General features: G+C 37.9%; 1 protein-coding gene across 1 annotated transcript in view; it reads left to right on the top strand.

The window, feature by feature from the left end:
• Positions 1 to 3,832: 3,832 nt before the first annotated feature.
• LOC134668317 (Kv channel-interacting protein 1-like) overlaps positions 3,833 to 21,628 on the top strand; it is a 252,474-nt gene continuing 234,678 nt past the window's right edge. The window contains exons 1-2 of the mRNA XM_063525798.1: positions 3,833 to 3,840; positions 4,422 to 4,597. Coding sequence (XP_063381868.1) covers positions 3,833 to 3,840; positions 4,422 to 4,597 — 184 coding nt within the window. The remainder of the gene's footprint in view (positions 3,841 to 4,421; positions 4,598 to 21,628) is intronic.

Raw genomic sequence — 21,628 nt, 5'->3', positions numbered from 1 at the left:
CTTAAACATACTTCAGGAGCTGCTCAAAGTGTGATCCGTTTTGCTGTCGACACAATTCGGCTCGTCCTCTTAGGTTATCTTTTAATCTGCCGAGAGCAAAGTGATCCATTTTCACACTTTCAAATGCTCCAATATCTCGCTGACAAACCTCTTCGATGGTACACCAATCTTTTGATTTCGCCCCAGAGAAAAAAATCCAAGGGCGTCAGGTCGGGACTATGAGGAGGCCTTGCCACGGGTCCGCCGCCGCCTCGGCCAATCCAACGTCCCGGGGAACTGTTCATCGAGGTAATTGCGTACTCGGTGTTCAAAATGAGCCGGAGCACCACCGTGTTGATAGTGTAGGTTATGCAAGTAATGTTCCGGCACTTCTCACAGTAATTCAGGCACCACTTTTCTCAACATATCAATCGATAACGTAGGTGAAATAAATCCCGAGCAGTGGTAGCACGACGTGCTTGGTAATAAAACATTACCATGTCAGACCGCTCAACATTTGAAAACGGATATGCCGCGGGCATCTTTCTGCTTAATTATCTTTAAAATTACCAGAATTAATGAACTCAATGTACAATCTTTGAATGATTTTATTTATTTTAAAGTTTTGACTTTGTCATAACAGTGACGGTTGACATTTCTTACTCATCTAATCAGTTGTTTATTAAATAGGTTTTAACAGTAATTGTAAGGTAACCATAATTTGTGTTTTTAACTGGGATACTTAAATTGTTGATTAATTAATGAATAGCTGCAATTATTTAAAAATTAACTTTATACCTAACATCGCGTTAATTTACCGAGTTAAGTACAATAGGTTTGAATCACGACCCAGATTTCGCCCTGTATACAGTGGTACAACTAAACGAAATTTTATAAACCGGAAATTTGTATTGTATACAGTGGCAAGTCACTTACACCAGTTACACCACAAGTAAGAGCCTGTCGACGCATGTTGATAGTTACAATAAAAAAGGGACTTTAATTGAAAGTGTTTTATTGCATGAAACACATTAATTAAACATAAAACATTAAATAAGCTTAAAAATAATAATATAAACTATCTAAAAAATCTTAATTAATGATTAGTGATTACACTGATAAACTCTATGTCTGGTTTAATTTATCGCCCATATTGGATTTAGTTGCTAGATTCGTTAGTCAAATAATAGCAAGCCAAATAACCAAACGGCAGGCAAATGGCGAATGTAATTCAAGACCAAACTACGAATTAAACTCCCCTAAGATTACATTGAGAAGTTTTCACTTCGCCCTTTGAATAGTATTAAACTAGAAACTTCAATCTTGCGAGTTAAACCTTTAATATGAAGGACACTGCTGTTGAATTTACAAACACGTTTCGGTTCTAGAGATTTCAAGCCCTAAGTGTATTTTTCATTCGATAACATGACGTGACGTACGCGTTTGCGTTACCTAAGTCTTAGTAGTAGTTAGTAGTAGTGTATGGGATTTTGACCAGCGACCCAAGCGGGACGTCCTGGTAACTCAAAATTGGTAACTATAAGGGCCACCCCACGTCTATGTAAGTTTGTAACGCTTATTTGATAGAGCGGGTGTATATGTAATTGTAATAGATTAAATGCTACGCAGTTACAGGAATCAATGCAATGCAAAGCATTATCCCTCAGCCAGAACGTTTAGGTATATATCGTTTTTTAGACCTTCAATGGTTCCTAAATCTACATATAGCGTCAAGTATCGAAATACACAACTGTCACGCATAACAATGGCGCTCGGGAACCTTTTCCATGATAACGTTACGAATAAATCACACCCCGCCCAAAGGGTCGTAGCTACCACCGATAACCCAATAATCTCGATTGTATAATATTGATCGTTTACTCAAGAATTATTCAACTCGATGCATTGCAAAAACCATGATAACATGAGACAATTTACGATAGCATTTATACGACTTAATTTTATGTAACTCGACAGTATTAAGACGAAAGTGGAGGACCCATACGAAATCGCCTATTCAAACAAACGTAGTCCTAATTTTCTTCTCTGGATATTGATATTATTGAAAATATTTTGAACTTTGTTGCAGGTAGGTATATCAACCACAGCTAAGCCTCTACTTTCGAATGTTTTGATTGTTGTAAATTTAGGAGCGAAAAACAGTTTTCATACAAATTATTAAAAAAAAATCCATAATGTCAATGTGGGGACTAGGTGTGTACGGAAAAGCTTTCCTCTTAAATATACCATACCATACCTTTACCAGGCCATTAAAAATTGTACACCATTTACAATAAATACATGATTATAACCGGAGATATTTACTTTGCCTCAAAACTTGTAATATTTCAAAAACCTTGAAGGTCAAGAATGCTAACGAAGGACACTTGATAGGTCGTCCTTTGAAAGTAAAACAACGTTCCTAGTGGTGAACAAGCGACTAGATTCTATACCCATCGGATCGGCAATAACTAACCTTTTATGTAGAATTATTTTTTCCTTCCCAAAGAAAGAACTCTATTGACAAATAATAAAACAAGACAGAGAACCTTAATTAAGTGGATTATTCTTGTAACTGGTTGTGTTAAGCGTAAGCTTTAGTGCTCTTAACAAGAAACTAACTGCCTGCCACTAACAGCGCTAACAGAGTGTCGTCTCTTTGTTCACAGATCTCGACGACAGCACGCCTGCGACTAACCAAGAAAACAGTGTACCTACTAACAAGAAACAGGACCTTTATCGATCCATTAAAACTTAGTAGAAGCCGTTAGTTTAGAAATGTCATAAATAATTCAAAATACGTCAAAGGCTGGAAGTTAATATTTGATTCGACAAAGTTTCTGTTTCCAAGTGCGGCCCTTGGACTAACTGAGTGAATATTAATATAGTGCTTTAACTTGTGATGCGTGGATCATGCGCGGGAGTGTATGTGTCGTGTTTGTGGTGAGTACCTCGAACCTCGATAGGTTGAAGTCCTCGTTAATAGGAAAAAAAAAACATTCCCTAATCGGCCTACCTACTTCATCGTTACATGTGTAGCGCATGATTATTTTCCATCGTATTTTCACGGAAACGTACGGTACGGTCTCGGTACTTACAAAAACTTCTGAGGTTGACTGCAGTAGCATGACAAATACGAACGCTTCCGAGAAAATAACATGGAAAATAATTAAATATGCACTATATCTGCAAGAAAAGTGTGCAAAAGTAGGTATGCGCATAAGCATTATGCAATGCTCATTTCACACCCATGAACATATATTTCCTGATAATCCTAACAAAATAGTACCTAGGCATACTTTACCTCTTGCATACTTTCTTTCGACGACCGGTCTGGCCTAGTGGGTAGTGACCCTGCCTACGAAGCCGATGGTCCCGGGTTCGAATCCTGGTAAGGGCATTTTATTTGTATGATGATACAGATATTTGTTCCTGAGTCATGGTTGTTTTCTATGTATTTAAGTATTTGTATATTATATATATCGTTGTCTAAGTACCCACAACACAAGCCTTCTTGAGCTTACCGTGTGGCTTGGTCAATTTGTGTAAAAATGTCCTATAATATTTATTTATTTATTTATTTATACTTACTTTTTAATTAGTTGCACGTTGCATATAATGTAACTACTTATAGTGGCCGTCTTAGGAGTTCTACTCAGTCTACACAAATATCAATTCCTTTTAATATTGTCTAGTAAGTTTGTGCCATGTGCACGCCTTTTTTCGTTTCTAACAAAAATAAGTTATCCACTATAACTTTGTTTCGTAACTTTTTTGATGATCAAAACGTGTTGATGGTTAGTTCCACAACGCTGCCTACAGAACGGTCGGCTAAAATAGACATTTAAAATCTATGAGCAGGTATCATTCAACATAAGTTGGGGATTGACATTTAACATTTTTTTTTAGGTTTCGCGTGTCGTCAAGTAAAAACTAGTTTACCCCGAAATAAATTTTTGAACAAATTGTCACTATTAGTTTGCCAAGGACTTTTCAAAAACTAGTTTGGACGGAAAACCCCTAGTTTAATCCTAGTAGTTTTCCAAGTGAAAAACCGTTTTCACTGATGCGATACGGAAAACTAGTTTTAACTAGAGAAAACGCTGAAGAAAACGCGTTTTTACTAAAAACGGGTTTTACGGCAACGTATGTGGTATCTTCATGGTATTAAGACCAAATTTATCCTTTAGCCGCCCATACGTTAAACCTTGCCAAGCAAAATGAAATTTTATTTTGACAACAGAAAGTTCAAATTAGAATGGAACGGGAGACCTTTTTATAGGTCTCTGGGCGGCTAGAGGTTATCAAACTACCACACTTCCCAGTTATTTAGACCAATCAAATACAACACCGATCAAAAGGCGGCCACACGTAACAACCAAACTAACACCTGTCGTTTCTAAGGGTGCGGTTTCGTTGAGCGAGCGAGCGGTCGAGTAAAGCTGGGTGCGCAACGCCACGGCGTCGTCGGTGGAGGGACGCGGGGCGGGGGAGGCGGAGCCCGCGCCCTCGCCCGCGCCCGACGCGGAGGCGCCGCGCCGCCGCCGCCACCGCCCGCTCTACCGCCGGCTCTTCCACTACGTCCGGACCGCTTGGACCGGCGTCAAGTTTGCTCTAGGTAATTTGCTTGCTTGTTTGTATAGTGTAAATAGTATCATCCAACATCAATAGAAACTAATCTCATGCATTATCTTAAGATCCCTTCATCCATGTAAATATTAATGGTCTAAACCATAAGGTACAACGTTTTGTCCCTAAGTGAAAAGGTATTTCTTTAAAATGCATAAGTATGTTAATGAAAATTTAAGGTACCTAAACGTTCGAGTGCTCGTCACTGTCCCGTTGCATCATCTTTGAACTTAACTCACTGTCAGTAGAGGTGAGGTATCAGAGAATAGCATACGTTTGACGCTGTTCGTACTGTACTTAAGTTATAAATAATCGATATCCACATACGTAGCAAACGGCGGTCCGCTGCCCGCTACGCGTATAACTGTAGCCGCACCACATAAGCCTGAGGCTAGTAGATTTAGGGCTGACTGATGTATTTCGTACTCGTATTTCAATCGCAACCATTTTATTGAACGTAATGGTAAAGCATTAAACGCAGTGTAAAAATATGTGTGATATTTCTCTTTTCAAATAAATAAATAAGCGCAATTTTATTACAGGTTACTTTAGTTATACATACGTATATTAGACCACGTATTTCTACTATTTAGGAAATTTAAAATTGTTTTTGGCCTCAAGCGTGTGCCACTTGCCGTCGCCTATAATCCCTGTGTTGCTGGTATCCATGGCCGGATTTCTTCGTGTAAGCTATTTATATTTATTATTACGAGCTGGTTTCAATTTTAACATAAAGTGACCAAGGCACACGCCTGAGGTAAAAAAACGATCTTAAATAAAAGCTTGTAATATCCTACATAAGTAGTAGAAATTTCAGCACAAGTCAGTAAACCAATTATTCGTCTACGCATCTAACCTACTCCCTGCTTTACCGCAAATAACAAAGCAATATTAACTTTAGATTACATCCCATTTGAATGTTTGTTTGATTCGCAAACACTGCCATAAGAAACGGGAGCTATTTGATCTTGGAAATGAGTAGACGGGCCCGGGGGCCGAAGGCTTCAGATTGAGCACACAGAGATTCTTTGAAGTTAAGATCTAACAACTGGAATTAGTCAGTGGTAACCGACTGACGTTAAGCGGATAATTTTCTGGCAGGTAATACAGGTACTACCTACCTGGGAGCCGATTTTTGAATTTCGACCGCTCGAGTTCGTCACACGAAATCGAACGATACGAATCCAAAAATCAGCCCACTCTCTGAAAATTAAATTAACGCTTAAAAGCTGAACTCAATGAGAATGAAAATAGGCGTCATTGTTGGCAAGTCCTTTTTATATTTATCTATGGTATTGTTCTATCCTTGAATTATATTACCATGGGAACGAGAATGATTAATACTTCACATGTACTACCTAAATATGTCTTGTGCTTTTATCTTTAATATAATGATTGTGACTATACAAGATGGCTTTACTTTTCTTCGCCTCAACTGAACCAGCAACTCCACCTCACTGCTCATGTAACAGTCATGAAATCGAAATCGGCGGGCACGACATAGTACGGAAATCATTTGAGTTTCGTCATAAATGTGTGAAGTTCCATAGGACCGTTAAATATATTTTGATGTAACGCAACGTGATAAGAGTCTGTGCGGAAAGAGAAGAGGTGTGGTGTTATTATTTGCTTGAAATTAATAAGGACTTATTACTTGGCACAGTACACCGGCATTTTGAACTTTGCGACATCGCGTTGCTAACCGAACTAAAATTCTGTCAAATTATAGACAATCTGTTGCCGCGCGTGAGGCAATCTTGTTCGGAGCAGGGTGGAGCGTGTCCGCTTTGTGTGAAATATTATTACTTATTCTGTGACCTAGCGCTCTTATAAGTACTATCTAGAAAAACAGCCAAGTCAAAAGTTTTACATTTATGCTACAGTATCCGCTGCACTGATCAATTGGATTTTTATTGCCACGACCTGGCAACACAACACAGTTCCGAAACACAATTTGAGTTACCTATGTTTAACCAATAAATTATAGAGTAGTTGCAGTTTAATTTCAATTTAGTAGGCCTTGTGACTGGCCATATGCCTATTACATAGTATTAAGCTTAATTATCAATATAAAACTTACATTTTAGCGGTGAAGAAAAGCTTTCGGGAGTTTTCTTGCCGGTCGTGTGTTTACGTTCGCGATTTTAATTGAACTTCTAAACAAAGGTAACTAAAAGCACTTGATTTCATAGTATAGTCCTTATCTCATATATCCACAATTAAATTAATTGCTAATTGACTTAGTAAAAACAAAATAACGACAAGGATTTGTTTACGAAAACATTTGACAGTAAGAGAGGTCCAATTGACATTGACGGGTGTTGGCGCGGTGACGTCTAGGTATCGTTTTAAACCGCAAAATTCAAAAAGCGTGAGGTAGATAACAAGTTACAATAATTAACTTCTATTATATGCTTAATACATTATTATAAAAATAAACATGAAATATTTCGGTACGGACGCATTATTTGGAATCGTAAAGGGAAAAATGTTAACTCAAACATACTTTTGGTTGTTTATTATTGAGAATGTGTGCGTAGGTATCGTTGAAAAATAACTTCATCAGCATTAATCGATTATGAGCGATAATATGTAGGACATACGGCTTAAGTAAACAAAATAGGAATTAAAATCTTTCTCGTATGGGTTCAGTCGCCATTTTTATGATCTTATTGTTCGGGAACGGTTCCGTTGGGTTTGGCAGATTATAAGCTTTAATGAGTAGGACATATAGCTTATTAAACAAACAAGGATTTAAGATCTTTACTTCCAAGAGGATCATGTCGCTACTTTTATGACTGCGTTATTAGCCTTAACCTTGCTAGCATTAAACGATTATGAGTATTAATATGCAGGGAATAAGCATTTTCGGATAGTAAACAAACGGGGATATATGACTTTTCTACTTGAATCTTTGAAACGTTTGTCGCCATTTGGATATTATATAAGGCCGAGCGGGCGTTGCTAGAGGACTTATTCATTCTCCGATCTTGGGCTAACAGTGTCTCTGGCTTTGGGTGTACTTAATACGGTTTTCTATACTGTGTTTCTGGGTTCAGCTTTGGGGGTAAAAGACCGTTACAAAGCATGGATTCAGAATGGCAGTTGTTTGAGGGAATTTCATATTTTGCGTGGGGTTCTTTTTGTAAAAGTAAACTTAGATATTCTCATACCTTTCTAAAAGAGTCTTTTTGCTATTTTTAAAGCCAGATCATTGCTTGGACTGACAGTTTGTCCGACTAATCGCTCTCCACCTTGCGGTGTTAAAGGGGAACGGTTAGGAGTCGTTTTGTTACCAAGATAAGGGTTAACTTGGCACTATCTTTTTAACAACATAGATAGTGAAAATATCTCTCCCTTCCTGGCCTCCAATGCCCAACTGCTAGACTAGAATGAGGGCGTCACGTGCGCGCCATTGAGGGTAACCTCTGCTCATTTGAAACCTACAGTATTTGGAGACCTTGTATATTAAATATATTTATTTATACCATTCATAGACACTATAGGGACCTGTGTTATCCATGTTGCCACCCTGCCTTTGTGCAAATCGCCATGGAGGGACACAATCACACCGGCCTGTAGGTTGCCTTCTCGGTTTCGCCTGCCGAATGATCACAGATTATCGTAGGGTCACACACTCGTGTATATTACAAAGCATTAGGTCAATGGTAAGTGCGATCTGTGCTTTGAATATACTAGATTAGGGTCAATGTGTAGGTATAGGGTAGAATCACACACTAAAATTTAGGGTTTCTTTTAGGTTGGTATATATTTCTCTTTTAAGGGCTTCAAATATGGTATCGATATTTTAAATCATGCGGTATAAGGTGGTTAATAATCTAAATCTCCTACTTATTTGGGTAAAAGGTATTATTTTAATTTTATCTATCACAATTCTGGTCTTCTGGAGTAGAAATGAAGTACTGGGCATTGTAATCAAGGTTCTAAGGTATATACAAATCAAATTCTTTAATATCAAGCAGGGTTTAGGAACACAGACTTTTCTGAGATAGAAAATCGAAGAATGGTTTGTTTTAGGGAACCTCTGGCAGGCAGAAGTAATCCAGAGAGTATTTCGAGCTAAATATACTTACTCGTCTTGATATTCTTAGTCTTATAAGCTTAATTTTTAACAAATAAACTTAGTACTTCGTTTATACCTCTAAAAATCAGATTTACTATTTATACTCTTAGCTCTGGGAAATGGGGTTATTAAAGGATTCGTATCCTTAGCTTTTGAATGTAAAAAAAATTAACTTTGATGACTGATGGATACTTTGACACTTCTTTTCATCATCATCTAGGTGCGCTTAGGTTGCGGAAGTGTTGGTCATAGCCCTTCCGGCTAAAATGGTAGGCTAGGTGATTCGATTGATTTTGTAATCGGACTAAGAGCTTTCCGACCTGCATCGGCCGATTGGAAGCAGCACGTGTGATTAATCACACATCGTTTAGAAGATGATAGTTAATTTTTATTAACCTTGAAATGCTAGGGTGTAAATGAGCTTAACTCAGGAGTGCTGCTCCGACGTTATCCCGAAAGCTTAATAGGCGTAGCAGGATTTTATCAACAATTATTTTTTATATTTATTTTATCATATATGCGGCATTCTTCAATATCGTTTTAGTTTTGGTTTTATTAATGACACTTACATTACGCTATAAAACTGGTAGAATTTTCTATTTTTATAATAAAATAAAATGGTTACAATTATTCCTTAGTTACGTAATAAATTATTTTAGTATTTTAGATATTCTTTCAATAAAATCTAGATAGGTCATTATAACGATTAAAACCAGTCTCCCAAAATTAGCATCATTCATTAAAGGATCTAGGTTTCCGCGGTCCACTTCGAGGGGTCCTAACTGTTAGCTAGACGATCACGAGGCCAAATTTTAGGGGTAGTTATTAAGGGGATTTATTTAGTTATTAAGGGGGATATATATAGGGGGAGGGTACAGCCTTCAATCAAAACGGTGGCTATTCTAGACATAGATAGCCGTACGTTTCTTTATAAAAAAACCTCCTTTAAGCAGTTATAAGTTATTGAAATAACTCGCCATATAGCCCGAGCTTGACTATCATTGTTCCATTAGGTCCTCATAACCGTAAAACGGTACGAAAATAGGGTGACCAACTTACGTGAAAAGAATACCTACAGTTAAGAAAGTTTCGCATTTTCACCATCACACTAAGGTTACCGGAACCTCACACAAATACAACATTAAAATAGATTGGAGGACGTTTAATAAATACCTATAGTTTCAATTTTTAGCTTACTAAATAGGTCTTATATTTTATGTTGACTTTTTAAACCATGTTTGGATATTTACTGTAAGTATTTAAGTATCTTAATTTATGAATATTCTTTATTGAAATAAATTTTATAAAATTTTATTGATCTTAGTCAGCACTAAGACATACTAAATTCAAGGTTTAAGACATTGATGCAACCACTTAATAAGAATAAATATTTTATTTAGCTATAATAATGTGCAGATCCCTGAAATAATTATTTCAGGGATCTGCTCAACTGTCAAGCGGTCCAACATATTTCCATAGAAGCAGAAAGTAACGACGAACCAGTCGCGCCTCCATCCTTTGATGAGGTCTGCAAGGCGATCATGAGGCTGAAAAACCACAAGGCCCCAGGTATCGACGGACTGCCTAGTGAAATATGGAAATATGGTGGTGTAGCGATTAAGAACAGGATCTTTGAGGTCATCCAACTGATCTGGGCGGAGGAGCGTCAACCTGATGAGTGGAACACTGGAGTCATATGCCCACTTCATAAGAAAGACAGAAAAAGGTGCGCAAACTACAGGGGCATTGCCTTACTTCCCACGGCATACAAAATTCTATCGTATGTCCTACTGTCGCGGCTTGAACCCTACGCCGAAGAAACCATAGGGGATTACCAGTGCGGGTTCCGTAGAAACAGGAGCACAGTAGACCAGATATTCCTTCTTAAACAGATAATGGAAAAGAGGTGGGAATATGCCCAGAGCTGTCATATTCTCTTCGTTGATTTCAAGAAGGCATATGACAGTATTGATCGTGAGTCGCTGTACTGCATTCTGCAATCGTTTAAAATACCCAATAAGCTGGTGAGGATGCTGAGAGTCGCTACTTCAACGAGCAAAATGACGGTGAAAACGGGAGTCGGCCTAACAGACCAGTTTGATGTCGGTACGGGTCTCAAGCAAGGGGATGCGCTCTCTCCCATACTTTTCAACTTGGTGCTCGAATATGTCACCAAGAAAGTTATAGCCTCTGGTGGCGGAGTAGAGTTGAACGGTAGACACCGAATTATTGGGTATGCAGACGACCTAGCCCTCCTGGGAGAAAACGAGGCGGATGTCCGTAGGGCTGCTCAGAGCCTAGAGGAAGAGGCAGTGAAGGTTGGCCTACGAATTAGTCAGGAGAAAACTGAGTACCTTCATATGAAGCGATACAGAAATAACACTATTCGTAGGAAAAATCTCACTATAGGATAAACCTCTTACAAAGGTGTAGAGAAATTTAAATATCTTGGGTGTATCGTCACAGACAGCAATCGGAGGGAAGAGGAGATCCAAACCCGAATTCAGAACGCTCTCCGGTGCACAGCTGCTCTTCACAAAGTGTTGGTGTCCAGGCTAATGACCAGAAAGACGAAACTCCGTATATACAAAACTATAATCAGACCGATCTTGATGTACGGATGCGAAGCCTGGACCCTAACACAAAAAGAGGAATACGCACTGCTGGTGGCTGAACGGAGGATCTACCGGAAGATACAGGGACCCACTCGCGGAGAAGATGGCTCGTGGAGGATACGCAGGAACCAGGAAATCGAAGATCTAGTGGCCGAGCCCAATATAGTAGGAGAAACGAAAGCCTCAAGACTCCGATGGCTCGGGCACGTGGTCCGTATGGGTGAAGATCGAGCGGTTTGGAGAGCGTACTCGGGCCGTCCGGATGGCCGACGACCGGTTGGGCGTCCTAGGTATCGCTGGTGCGATGAGGTCGTGAAAGATCTGAACGAGCTCGGTGCCATCGATTGGACAGAAACGGCGCTAGACAGAGAAGCATGGCGTTCCTTAGTGTCAGAGGCCAAGATCCACTTCGGGTCGCTGCGCCACGGCAGTATAATAATGTGCGATCGTGTTCAACAAATTTGACGCATGGATAACTTAACTACCTATATCGTATTGTATTTTTAGAGTATTATAGTTAATTTTATTGTTGCTGTGGCCTTTTGTATTGGGAAGTCCTATGTTTATTTACCAACCCTCTAGTCCAGTGCACGTATGATGGACGCGGTAATAACAGGATAAAACGTCCCCCACTGTCTATCGAGCATTGTCAAGGTGACTTTGTTCTATCGTACATCACGTCGACAACCGCGTCTATCATATGCCAGCTGCTACGTTTTACTCGTACTTTCGACAAAACACAGTGTCGCGCAACCGGTTTATACTTATGATTGCTATCTTGAACGCTATAATATATTATGAGATATATTATGAGACACGTGTAGAGGTACCTAATATCGCAAATCTTTGTCAAGTTGTCATTCAAGGTGAAAGTTAATTCCGAGATTAGCTCCTACCGTTTTAACAGTTACGTTTTATTAATGTTCAGTCGGGTCATATCCTAATAATCGTTTACTTTTGGTGTCCCTACTTCCAGGTGAAAATAGCAGTTAAGTCGGCTCAATCTCGCAGAATACGCTCATAACCTGCTGTTATGAATGTTATGATTATAACGTCTTATTATGCCATAGTTAAATTATGACCGCAACTATTTCAGGCTTGCAGAACTTTAGTTTATGGCGAGAGCTGTTTAGTAGTTTTAAAAGGAGTGACGTAGGTATATTTTGCATAAAATTATTTTTGTAACGAATTCTTTTATCATCTTCTTACTGTGGGTAATTTGTTAACCCAAGAAAAATAAATCATATTTCTATTCTATTCAGAGCCCAATGTGTCCCACTGCTGGGCAAAGGCCTCCCCCCTCTTCCTCCGCTCGTCTCTATTTAGTGCAATATCTGGCCAGCCTCTCAAGAAGGAGTCTAAGTTATCCCGCCATCGCCGACGAGGCCTAGCGACTCCCCGGTTAGACTCGTGGGGCTCCCACTCTGTGCTTAACTTGGCCCACAAGTCGTATTTCTGAGTAGCAAATATTTTAATTGTAGCTTATAAACGTATATTCGTATGGACAAAAGAGTTTCGGTACCTACGATAAATGCGAAAATGACTCTATCTGTCTGTTACATCTCAAAACATAAACCGCTGAACCCGTAGTTTGAGTCTCGGTAATGGACAATGGATAGTTTTATCGCAGATTAGAGGGATAACTTAAAGTTCCCCTTTATACTAAAGTATGCTTGCTGCTTTGTTATTTTCCCATTGCTTTCGTTTATTGTTTTAATTGCTTTAATTGTTATGGATCGAAAATATTTCTAATTTGTTTGTAGTGATATATATTTTTTATATATGCAGTTAATAAATAAACCTGACCTTGACTAGTTTATATAATAGCATAATAATAGTACTTATGTTAAAAGGTAATTTCGACATATTACAAGGCGTAGACACTATATTCCGATGTTACCTCATTAGCCCTCCAGGCTTCAATGCCAGTAAAAAGTAATTTTGCAACTTCTCAGTACAGTACTTTAACACCAATTTATCATAATATACAAGTATTACATGTAAACAAACATAACATAACAGCGGAAGTTGGTTTGCCGAACACAGTGCCTGTGACCGAGATAACAGAAAGTTTTGTTATTGTTGAGCTAAACATACCTGTAGATTCGATTGATAAAATTCTACATTTATGATATTGACGAACTTTCCAAGGAAAATGTACTTACATAACTTGAGCATTCTCTGAGTTCGGCCGGGAAATGATCGACAATAATACGAGTAGGAATTATGTTAACAGCGCAGCATTGTATTTTGAAAGATAATGGTTGAAAAAAAACGCATTCACACAAATTTCACACATTTTAAATTGTGTCTTTTCTTATGCTCCATTTCCTTAAGAAGGGTTCTCACTCTTAATGCTCTTAAGGACCCTTCTCTGATGAAAAGCCATAATTTATCATATACACTTTTTAAAAGTCATTAAGTAAACGAAAGACATACATTCATCCTTTAATAGCAATATTAATACTTAATAATCATTTTCTTCCAGGTATTGTGTCTCGATACCGATCATTATTATTATTCGTGGCAAACTAGCCAACTTAATTTACCAACTTCATTACGCTTCTGAAAAGTTTGGCAAAGTTGTGGTCAGTGATAAATTGCTAGTTGCGACGGCTAAGTGCCGCCTATTAAGGGGCCCACAGATTACCAGTTCGCCGGACGATATCAGCCTGTCAATTGTACGGGACTGTCGCCTTTTGCTTTTAACTCACAGGCTGATATCGTCCGGCGAAATGGTAAGTAATCTGTGGGCCCCTTTAATGATAATGGCAACAACACCGCGACAGCATTCTTCATCATTTAACGTGCAAATTTTTAGCAAAAACTTATGACACTTTAAACGATCGCCCTTTTGCTAGTTACAGGACTATTTTTTGTGGAATAATGTCCTATAATATTATTATTTCTTTATGATTATTATTTATTTATTTTGTATACAACAGCTTTCTCTCTGAATCACCAGATAGACCTTTTACAACAATCGTTATACACTTGCTAGTAATTTTCTAGTATTTGTTGCCTGTTACTTCGTTATCTACGTGCAGCCAAATTATTGTTTATTGACAAGGACATTGTCAAAAATATGTATCCACGAGCATCACATTCGGGATTAAATCATTAGTTTTCTTATTTTCATCTTAAATCCTTATCTGCGAATGTTTTCTTTCACGTCCAACCTATTCAACTACATAATACATACATTGATATTTTTTCTGAGAACTTTTGAAATAATCCGTCAGTTTCTAATAATATACATACTACTTATATTTATCTTCTTTTAATAGTACTATTTTGTTAATACAACTACCACAAAAATAGTAAAATAAAAAAGGTCCAAAAATTCTATATTTTTTTTTACTATTGTTGTTTTTACTCGCCAATTAATGCTTTTCGAATTCCCACGCTTCACCAGACGTCAAAGGCGGACTGAAATTAATACCACGCCATCAGACTTTCATCCAAATTTGTATGAAATGCAAATCCTTTACAAACAAAATGGCTGCTAGTTGACAATCAACACGGGATCTACGTTAATCTGGCTACTATAAACTCCAACGGAAAACAAGATAATGCCGTGTTCATTACTGGTTTTATACTTACAATTGTTTGAATAGTTGGTTTGTACCCAGCAACCTAATTTGAAAGATATATCGCGTCGCACTTTGTTGTGATTTGGGTTGATGCCACTGATTGAAAATTGTGTGTACATTCTGCAGCCATGGCATGTAATATCTCATATCACGTTCTATGCACGTTGCCAAATGATCTTCCTAATTATAGCCTTATATGCGTATTATTTTTGAGCTGATTTCTGTCATACTCCGGAAATGTTTTATGAAGATATGTGATGAGCATGGAAAGCATAATATTTTTCTTTACAATCGTGGGTAGAAAACTTTCAATTCATTTTCATTGACTCGTTATGATACGGTTTAGTTACATACCTATTGATGGAGTAGTAGCTCTTAATTTATTGTAGGTATTATTGTTTTAAGATTGTTGTAACACGTGACTGATATTTTAGAATAAAAAATAAAATTCTATAAGTAAAAAAAAAAATATTATACATACCTATATGTAACTGTGGTATTCTTTTTCAAATTTTCGTATGTCTAGGCTGTGTTACATATGTATTGAGTTGATCGTTGTCATTTAATTATATGACACGCAATGATTCTTACGTTTAGCATTGCTTGTCCGAAACTAGCGTTCTAATAAAATGTTGGCATGTAACCAAGTACATATCGTTACCTCGTTCGATAAAAAGGTACTTTAATTCAGTTCATAGCTATTGTGCATCATGTCTGGTTTATTTTTTGTACTTTTTTTGTAACAACGACTTCCATAAAGGCTTTGGTCGTAATACATGTTGTGACTAATCAAAGTTCTATAATTGAAACAAAGCCAAGTGTCGTCTAGACGTTTAGACGCGTTTAAAGTGACGGTAGTGCAACGAAAATACGTTTTATTATTGCTACAAACACATTTACATCTAGCAGTGTGACAGACCTTTGATTTAACATGGCAATAAATGGCAAAGAAGTGACGTATGTGCTCAAAATGAGTGTCTGAAAAATTGTGCGCGGCGATGAATGTGATTGTGAGAAAAACAACCGTTTCGGTTGAAAACGAGGTGAAAAGAAAGTCGAGTTTTAGAAGCAAGAGTTGTGAGAGGAGGAAAAAGAAGCGAGTGCGGTTCACAGACACCGCCGATTCCGACCCCGAGAGCACTCCTTTCTGGAGGCGGCTCGTTACTCTCCTCAGCGCTGTCTGGAAAAGCACGACTAGCTCCGTTAAAACTGTATTTAGTAAGTTTGAAAATATTTTTAACCGTAGGTTATTCCTGTTCTGACCTTTTAAGATTTAATTTTTACGCGAGAACGAATTACATTATTCACGCTTCATGGCTCAAAGTAAAATTTTCAATATTATGCTCCAACCTTTTTCTGCTGTTATTTTTGGGTGTTCGTGGTTTTAATTATTTTAATAGAACATAAAGCTTTTTTTACGTGAAAGGTACGCGTGGTCATTTCTTGCAGGTCGTTAGGGAAGTTTTAGTAGTATTGAAATAACTGTTGCACTGAAACTATACGAAATGATTATTTCCGGATCAATTTGGTAAACAATTTCGGACAACTTCGGCCCGCGAGCGACGCAACTTCGCCTGCAAACTTTACTCTTTGCGGAATTAATGAAATTTCCGAAGCGGGAACCTATACCGTCGCAGTTTGCCACAATTAATAGTTGTCAATCAATTTTCGTCAATCAATTAAGTATTTAAAGATTCATTGTTTAATTTGGTAGTTGTAAGTGGCAATGCAAAAACCCTTATGTCCCTAATAGTTGTCTTTGCTCAGAGCAAATAAAATAAATTAATTAAAAAATTAAAAACACGACTGCTGAATTTTAAAGCGAACTGAAAAGCTATTTTTCTTATTGAAAATTATTTTATTATCTTATTGAAAAGCTAAATTTCAATTACAGTCGGGGGACCTTCATTTACCTACTGCATTCTTTCATTCAAAAGGTCCCCCGACTGCAATCGAAACTAAATGCACACGTACCTACCTATAGTCACGGTCCTAAATGTGCATGAACCCTTATGTAACTAACATATTAACATTATTTTTAGCTTTTCAGTTCGCTTTAAAATTCAGCAGTCGTATTTTTAATTTTTTAATTAATTTATTTTATTTTACACATTTTAGTGACAAAACTAACTAAAAACTATTATTTATAAAGATTACCCGGGCATTTAGTTTATCCACAAAGTTCTCTTTATATGGATATTAGCTCCTGGGACTGGGACCTTATAATTAAACTCACCGTTCCGGAATCAGTGTTGCCAACTCAGATTTTGAAAAAATGCTAGATTAATGTCTAGATTATGCCAAAGTTTTTTGAAATACCTTTGTTAAAAAAATGCTAAAATATATCACTTGAAATTAGACACTTAAAACACATACATTTTTCAAATTTGTCGCCTTCTTCTACTGACAAGATCTGCTTGACCAACTTTATATAGTCCGTCGACGTCCTCGACGTCGTCGTCCATCCGTCCACTAAAGTCAAAATTCATATGAAAATATGAACCACATAAAGCGATGGCGCATATTGTTGCTGCCAAGTTGGTGCAAACTTGGCTTAGACTAAATTATACTAAAAAATATGCCAGATGCTGAATGGAAAATTTTGGTGCCAAAGCGAGTGAAAATATGCCAGATCTGGCATCATTTATGCCAAGTTGGCAACAATGTCCGGAATACCGGCGTCTTTTCTGTGGATAATATGTGGATTTGTTCACGATATTGGACATTTGACATTTTCCCATATAGCTTCTTAAAAAGAAGTAGAAGTTTGTAACATGTCCATGAGGGTTTGAAGGTCCACAGTAAAGACTCATAACTTTAACTCCCACTAAAAAGTTATTGACACAATTACCTTCGATGCGACTTTAGCAGGACGCACATGGCCCTAGGCTAAATAGCACGTTGTTAGCAACAAATCGAACAACAATCATATGCGTCAGATTGCCTTTCATTATTCAGTGTATGCGACGCTAACATCTTTATGTGGCAGTAATTACTACCTACTTGCAAATGTTGAATTCGCGAATATAGGTACGAGTAGGTAGCCCCGGCAGACTAGATGCTGAGGGTCGAGCTTTGCGTAGAGCCGAACGCCCAAAACGTTCAAGAGAAGCACGCTTCTATGCGAGGCTGAAAGCCATACTGCGGGACGTTAGCGGTGAAACACAGAACCATTGTACATGTGTCAAAATACGTAGACTGAAGACCGAGCTCTGCGTAATGCCCACGGGTGCAATTTCTTCAAATGTCTGACCGAGTTCCACGAGTACTAAACTCCCGCAGGTCGGTCTTCGGCGTCGCGTGGAATCGCGCCTTCCCAATTAAGATACTAGGGGAAATTAAGGATAGCGCATGTACCTGTCGGACGCTCCGGACCTTCGGCTGTACGCGGAGTTCGGTCTACGGGCTTCCCATTAGACACTTGTAAGATTGCATTGTTTTGTGTTTAAATACTAAAGGTACGCCTCTCTCGGACGCTTCGGGCATTCAGCCCTACGCGAGGTTCACGGCCTTCGGCCTTCGTATTTAGATACTTGTATTATTGTCTATATTATGGTATGTTGTTGTTGTTTGAATGCTAAAGACGCGCCTTTTTCGGACGATTCGGGCCATTGGTTTTTTTATTGCTATAAAAGGGGAGATTCCAGCTATACTAGGGGAAATTGCAATAAGTGAGTTCCACCTGTCAGACTATCCTGGCCTTCGACCCTACCTCAGCTCGGACTTTGGCCTGCGCATCTAGGCACTTGTTCTATTGGCCTGTGTTTGAACACAACACTCTTGCAGCTCGGCCTTTGGCCTTCACAATTAAGATATTAATTACTTAGGGGAAAGTTGCGAAAAGGGCGCGCTCTGGCCCACGGGCCCAAAGACCCTACGCGGAGCTCACATAAATTTCGGCTTTTAAATTTAGACAAATGTCTACTACTACTAGTTAGGTTAGGAAGAATAAAGGAAGGTTCGAAGCATTCGAGAAGGAAGGAAGAGACATAATATGTATAAACATTGTCACATAGATACTTCTTACAATAGGGAATATTACGCGAAACTCTGCGAAGGGGGCGCCACTACTACAATCCATCACAATCTCGGGCTCTACCGCGAAATAAGAAAATCGAAATTTCGCTATCACTCTTGCATATTCGGCTGAACATTGCAGTATCCCTATTATGAAAATTAGTTTAGTACCTACTAAAGTTAAGAAGAAATTATCGAAGTTGGTAGGTACCTACGCACGTGTTAAAACAAAACCATTTTTTTTTCGCAGGCGGGTTAAGTAGGTTTAGTAGGCAAGGATAATTTTATTCAGAAGAAATATATAAGAATCCAATAAGCCAGAAATTATTCGAAGCCCATCGCTTAAATACAAGTTCACCGTTTAGATTTCAATACCGCGATTTAGAACATGTTTGTGTTTAGTTCCTGTATTTACCTTAGGTATACCATATGATTTATATATATTTTTATGATCAGCGGTAAAAACCCTTTCATTTGATAGCTCACTAAATAAGATAGAAGGATTTATTTTTCTTAGCACATTTTGTGAATCCTTATTCTACCAAAATAAGACTTAAGATATTTTAAATCGTCTTTCAAAGCTCTTCATTTTGAGCTCCCATTCGATAGGTTTGCAAGATTTTTTTTTCTAAACATCACGCAATATCATGTATTATGTCCGCCATATTGATTTTATTATGACGTCACATAGCCTATGTTAGTCGGGATGACGTAAGGATTCTAATGATATATCATTTATCTAAATCGGTTAAGGAATTCAGAAGTTATGGTGGAATAAAGAAACTCACATACAAACATGAACCCTGAAAACAATACACTCTTTTTGTTTGGGCAGTCGTGTAAAAAAGGTCAACCACGGCGTTGCATGAACAAGAGATTTCCTTTAGCAGGATTGGTCCTTAGGACCCAAGGATGGATTTAAGAAGTGCAGCCACCCAGATTTTTCATGCAACGCCGTATATTAGCTCCAGCGCCATCCGCTATAATTCTTAATTCATGTGCCTAATTGTGTACTAGGTAACCCTAGCCATCTAGGGTAGTTGACTAGTTGTCGTAACAAACTGGAATCAATTTAAACCGGATATTTTTCTAACAAAATAAAGCCATTATTTACATTATATATAATTTTTGCTATTAATTTTAATGAATTAGTCATTAAAATGACGTGTGTCGTGAGTTACTTAGTCAAGTCTAGTCAATAAAAAGCATTTGCTATTAAGTTTAACCCGTGTCACGTTTGACCCGCACCAAACTCGTAAAGAAGGGCCAAGACGCTCTCAAGATTATTGCCATGATAGTTTCACTAACTTTTACTTTGACTATTGTTGGGAATTGGGACGATAAAAGATAAAGGAGCCAACTCATATAAATATCTACTTATCTGATTTGAAACTAAACAGTTTAACATTTTCGTTTCTTAATTAATTATTTTACTCTGTTTATTTAATCACGTTTTTACTTCATCAAATTGCTCCAAATATGGAACAGGATAAGTTTTCAAGTGAAAAAGAAAACCATTTAATACCCCGTTAGATCACACGTCACGCAGCGTGTTGTGGCGGCCGCATTCCGCCAGTGACAGTGGCGAGCGACAAATTTGTCAAATACCTATGTCAATGGCGATGTTGGTGAGACCGCTAGTTACGTTGATATAGAAAATGTTCAAGTCCAACGTGAATTATAAATAAGTTGTTAGAAAAAAAACATTTTTGGTAAGTACAAGCTTTTATCGCTGACTGTACTTTTCTTACGACAGACAACTAATATTCATCGAGACAGTTCTAAAACCCCTAACACAATTAGGTTGCGTTGTTTCATCACAGAGTTCCTATGGCCACCTCCTGTCTCCATCATCAGATCAGCTCGATGGTACCATAATATTGCATTGTCATCCGATTTATACATGCATGCAAAATTTCAGCTCAATCAGAAACCGGGAAGTGGATCAAATTTAACTTGCAAGATTTGATTACAGACAGACAGACAACAGTCAGGTGAAACTAAATAAAAGCTTTTAATAATTAACACAGATCTATAGAATAATTCGATATTAAGATTAAAATTAACTTTGTTAACTAAAATAATTATATCGATTGGACGCAATTAGCAAAGTAAAGGGTGGTTCGTTCCTTATGTCGATAAATTAAAGTTATTCTTTTTTTTACGTGATAACCATTTCATGTATTCTCTGCCACAAACCAACCGATGTGTTTTTTTTCAGGAAGATTGTTTATTTTCTAGTTACGCAACGAAGTCATGACTTTGCGATATTGTGATCCAAGTCAAGCGTTGTGACGTAAAAAAAATTAAGTAGGTAATAAGCAAATGTGAATGTTTCAAATCAAACGAATACATGATCCGTTCATGGGTCAGCTCTACGTCATTGCGTTGCGGACGGGTTCGGCCGGTGACAGCGGCGAATAACAAATTTGTCAATAGCGGATTAGACCGCTCAGGCCGCTGAATGATAAATGGTCACGGTAAAATTGGCCATCCGTGTGGTTTGGCTTGAATTAGATAATTGCAAAATGTGGTGACGAACGTCCATTTAGATTTTGTGCAATTATTATTACGAATAAAAAACTGACTGCTATTATAATTATACTACTGTTACTTGTAGATTACTTGGAGTTATAGATTTAAAAAAAATAGTTCTCGTCGTAAAGTCATTTAATCGTCAGGGACAGTTTGGTATTGGCATTGAATATGTG

This window comes from Cydia fagiglandana, chromosome 10 (assembly GCF_963556715.1).
Source record: "Cydia fagiglandana chromosome 10, ilCydFagi1.1, whole genome shotgun sequence".
NCBI classification, from domain to species: Eukaryota; Metazoa; Arthropoda; class Insecta; order Lepidoptera; family Tortricidae; genus Cydia; species Cydia fagiglandana.
The sequence above is the reverse complement of the archived record's forward strand: the minus strand, read 5'-3'. Positions and strand labels throughout refer to the sequence as shown.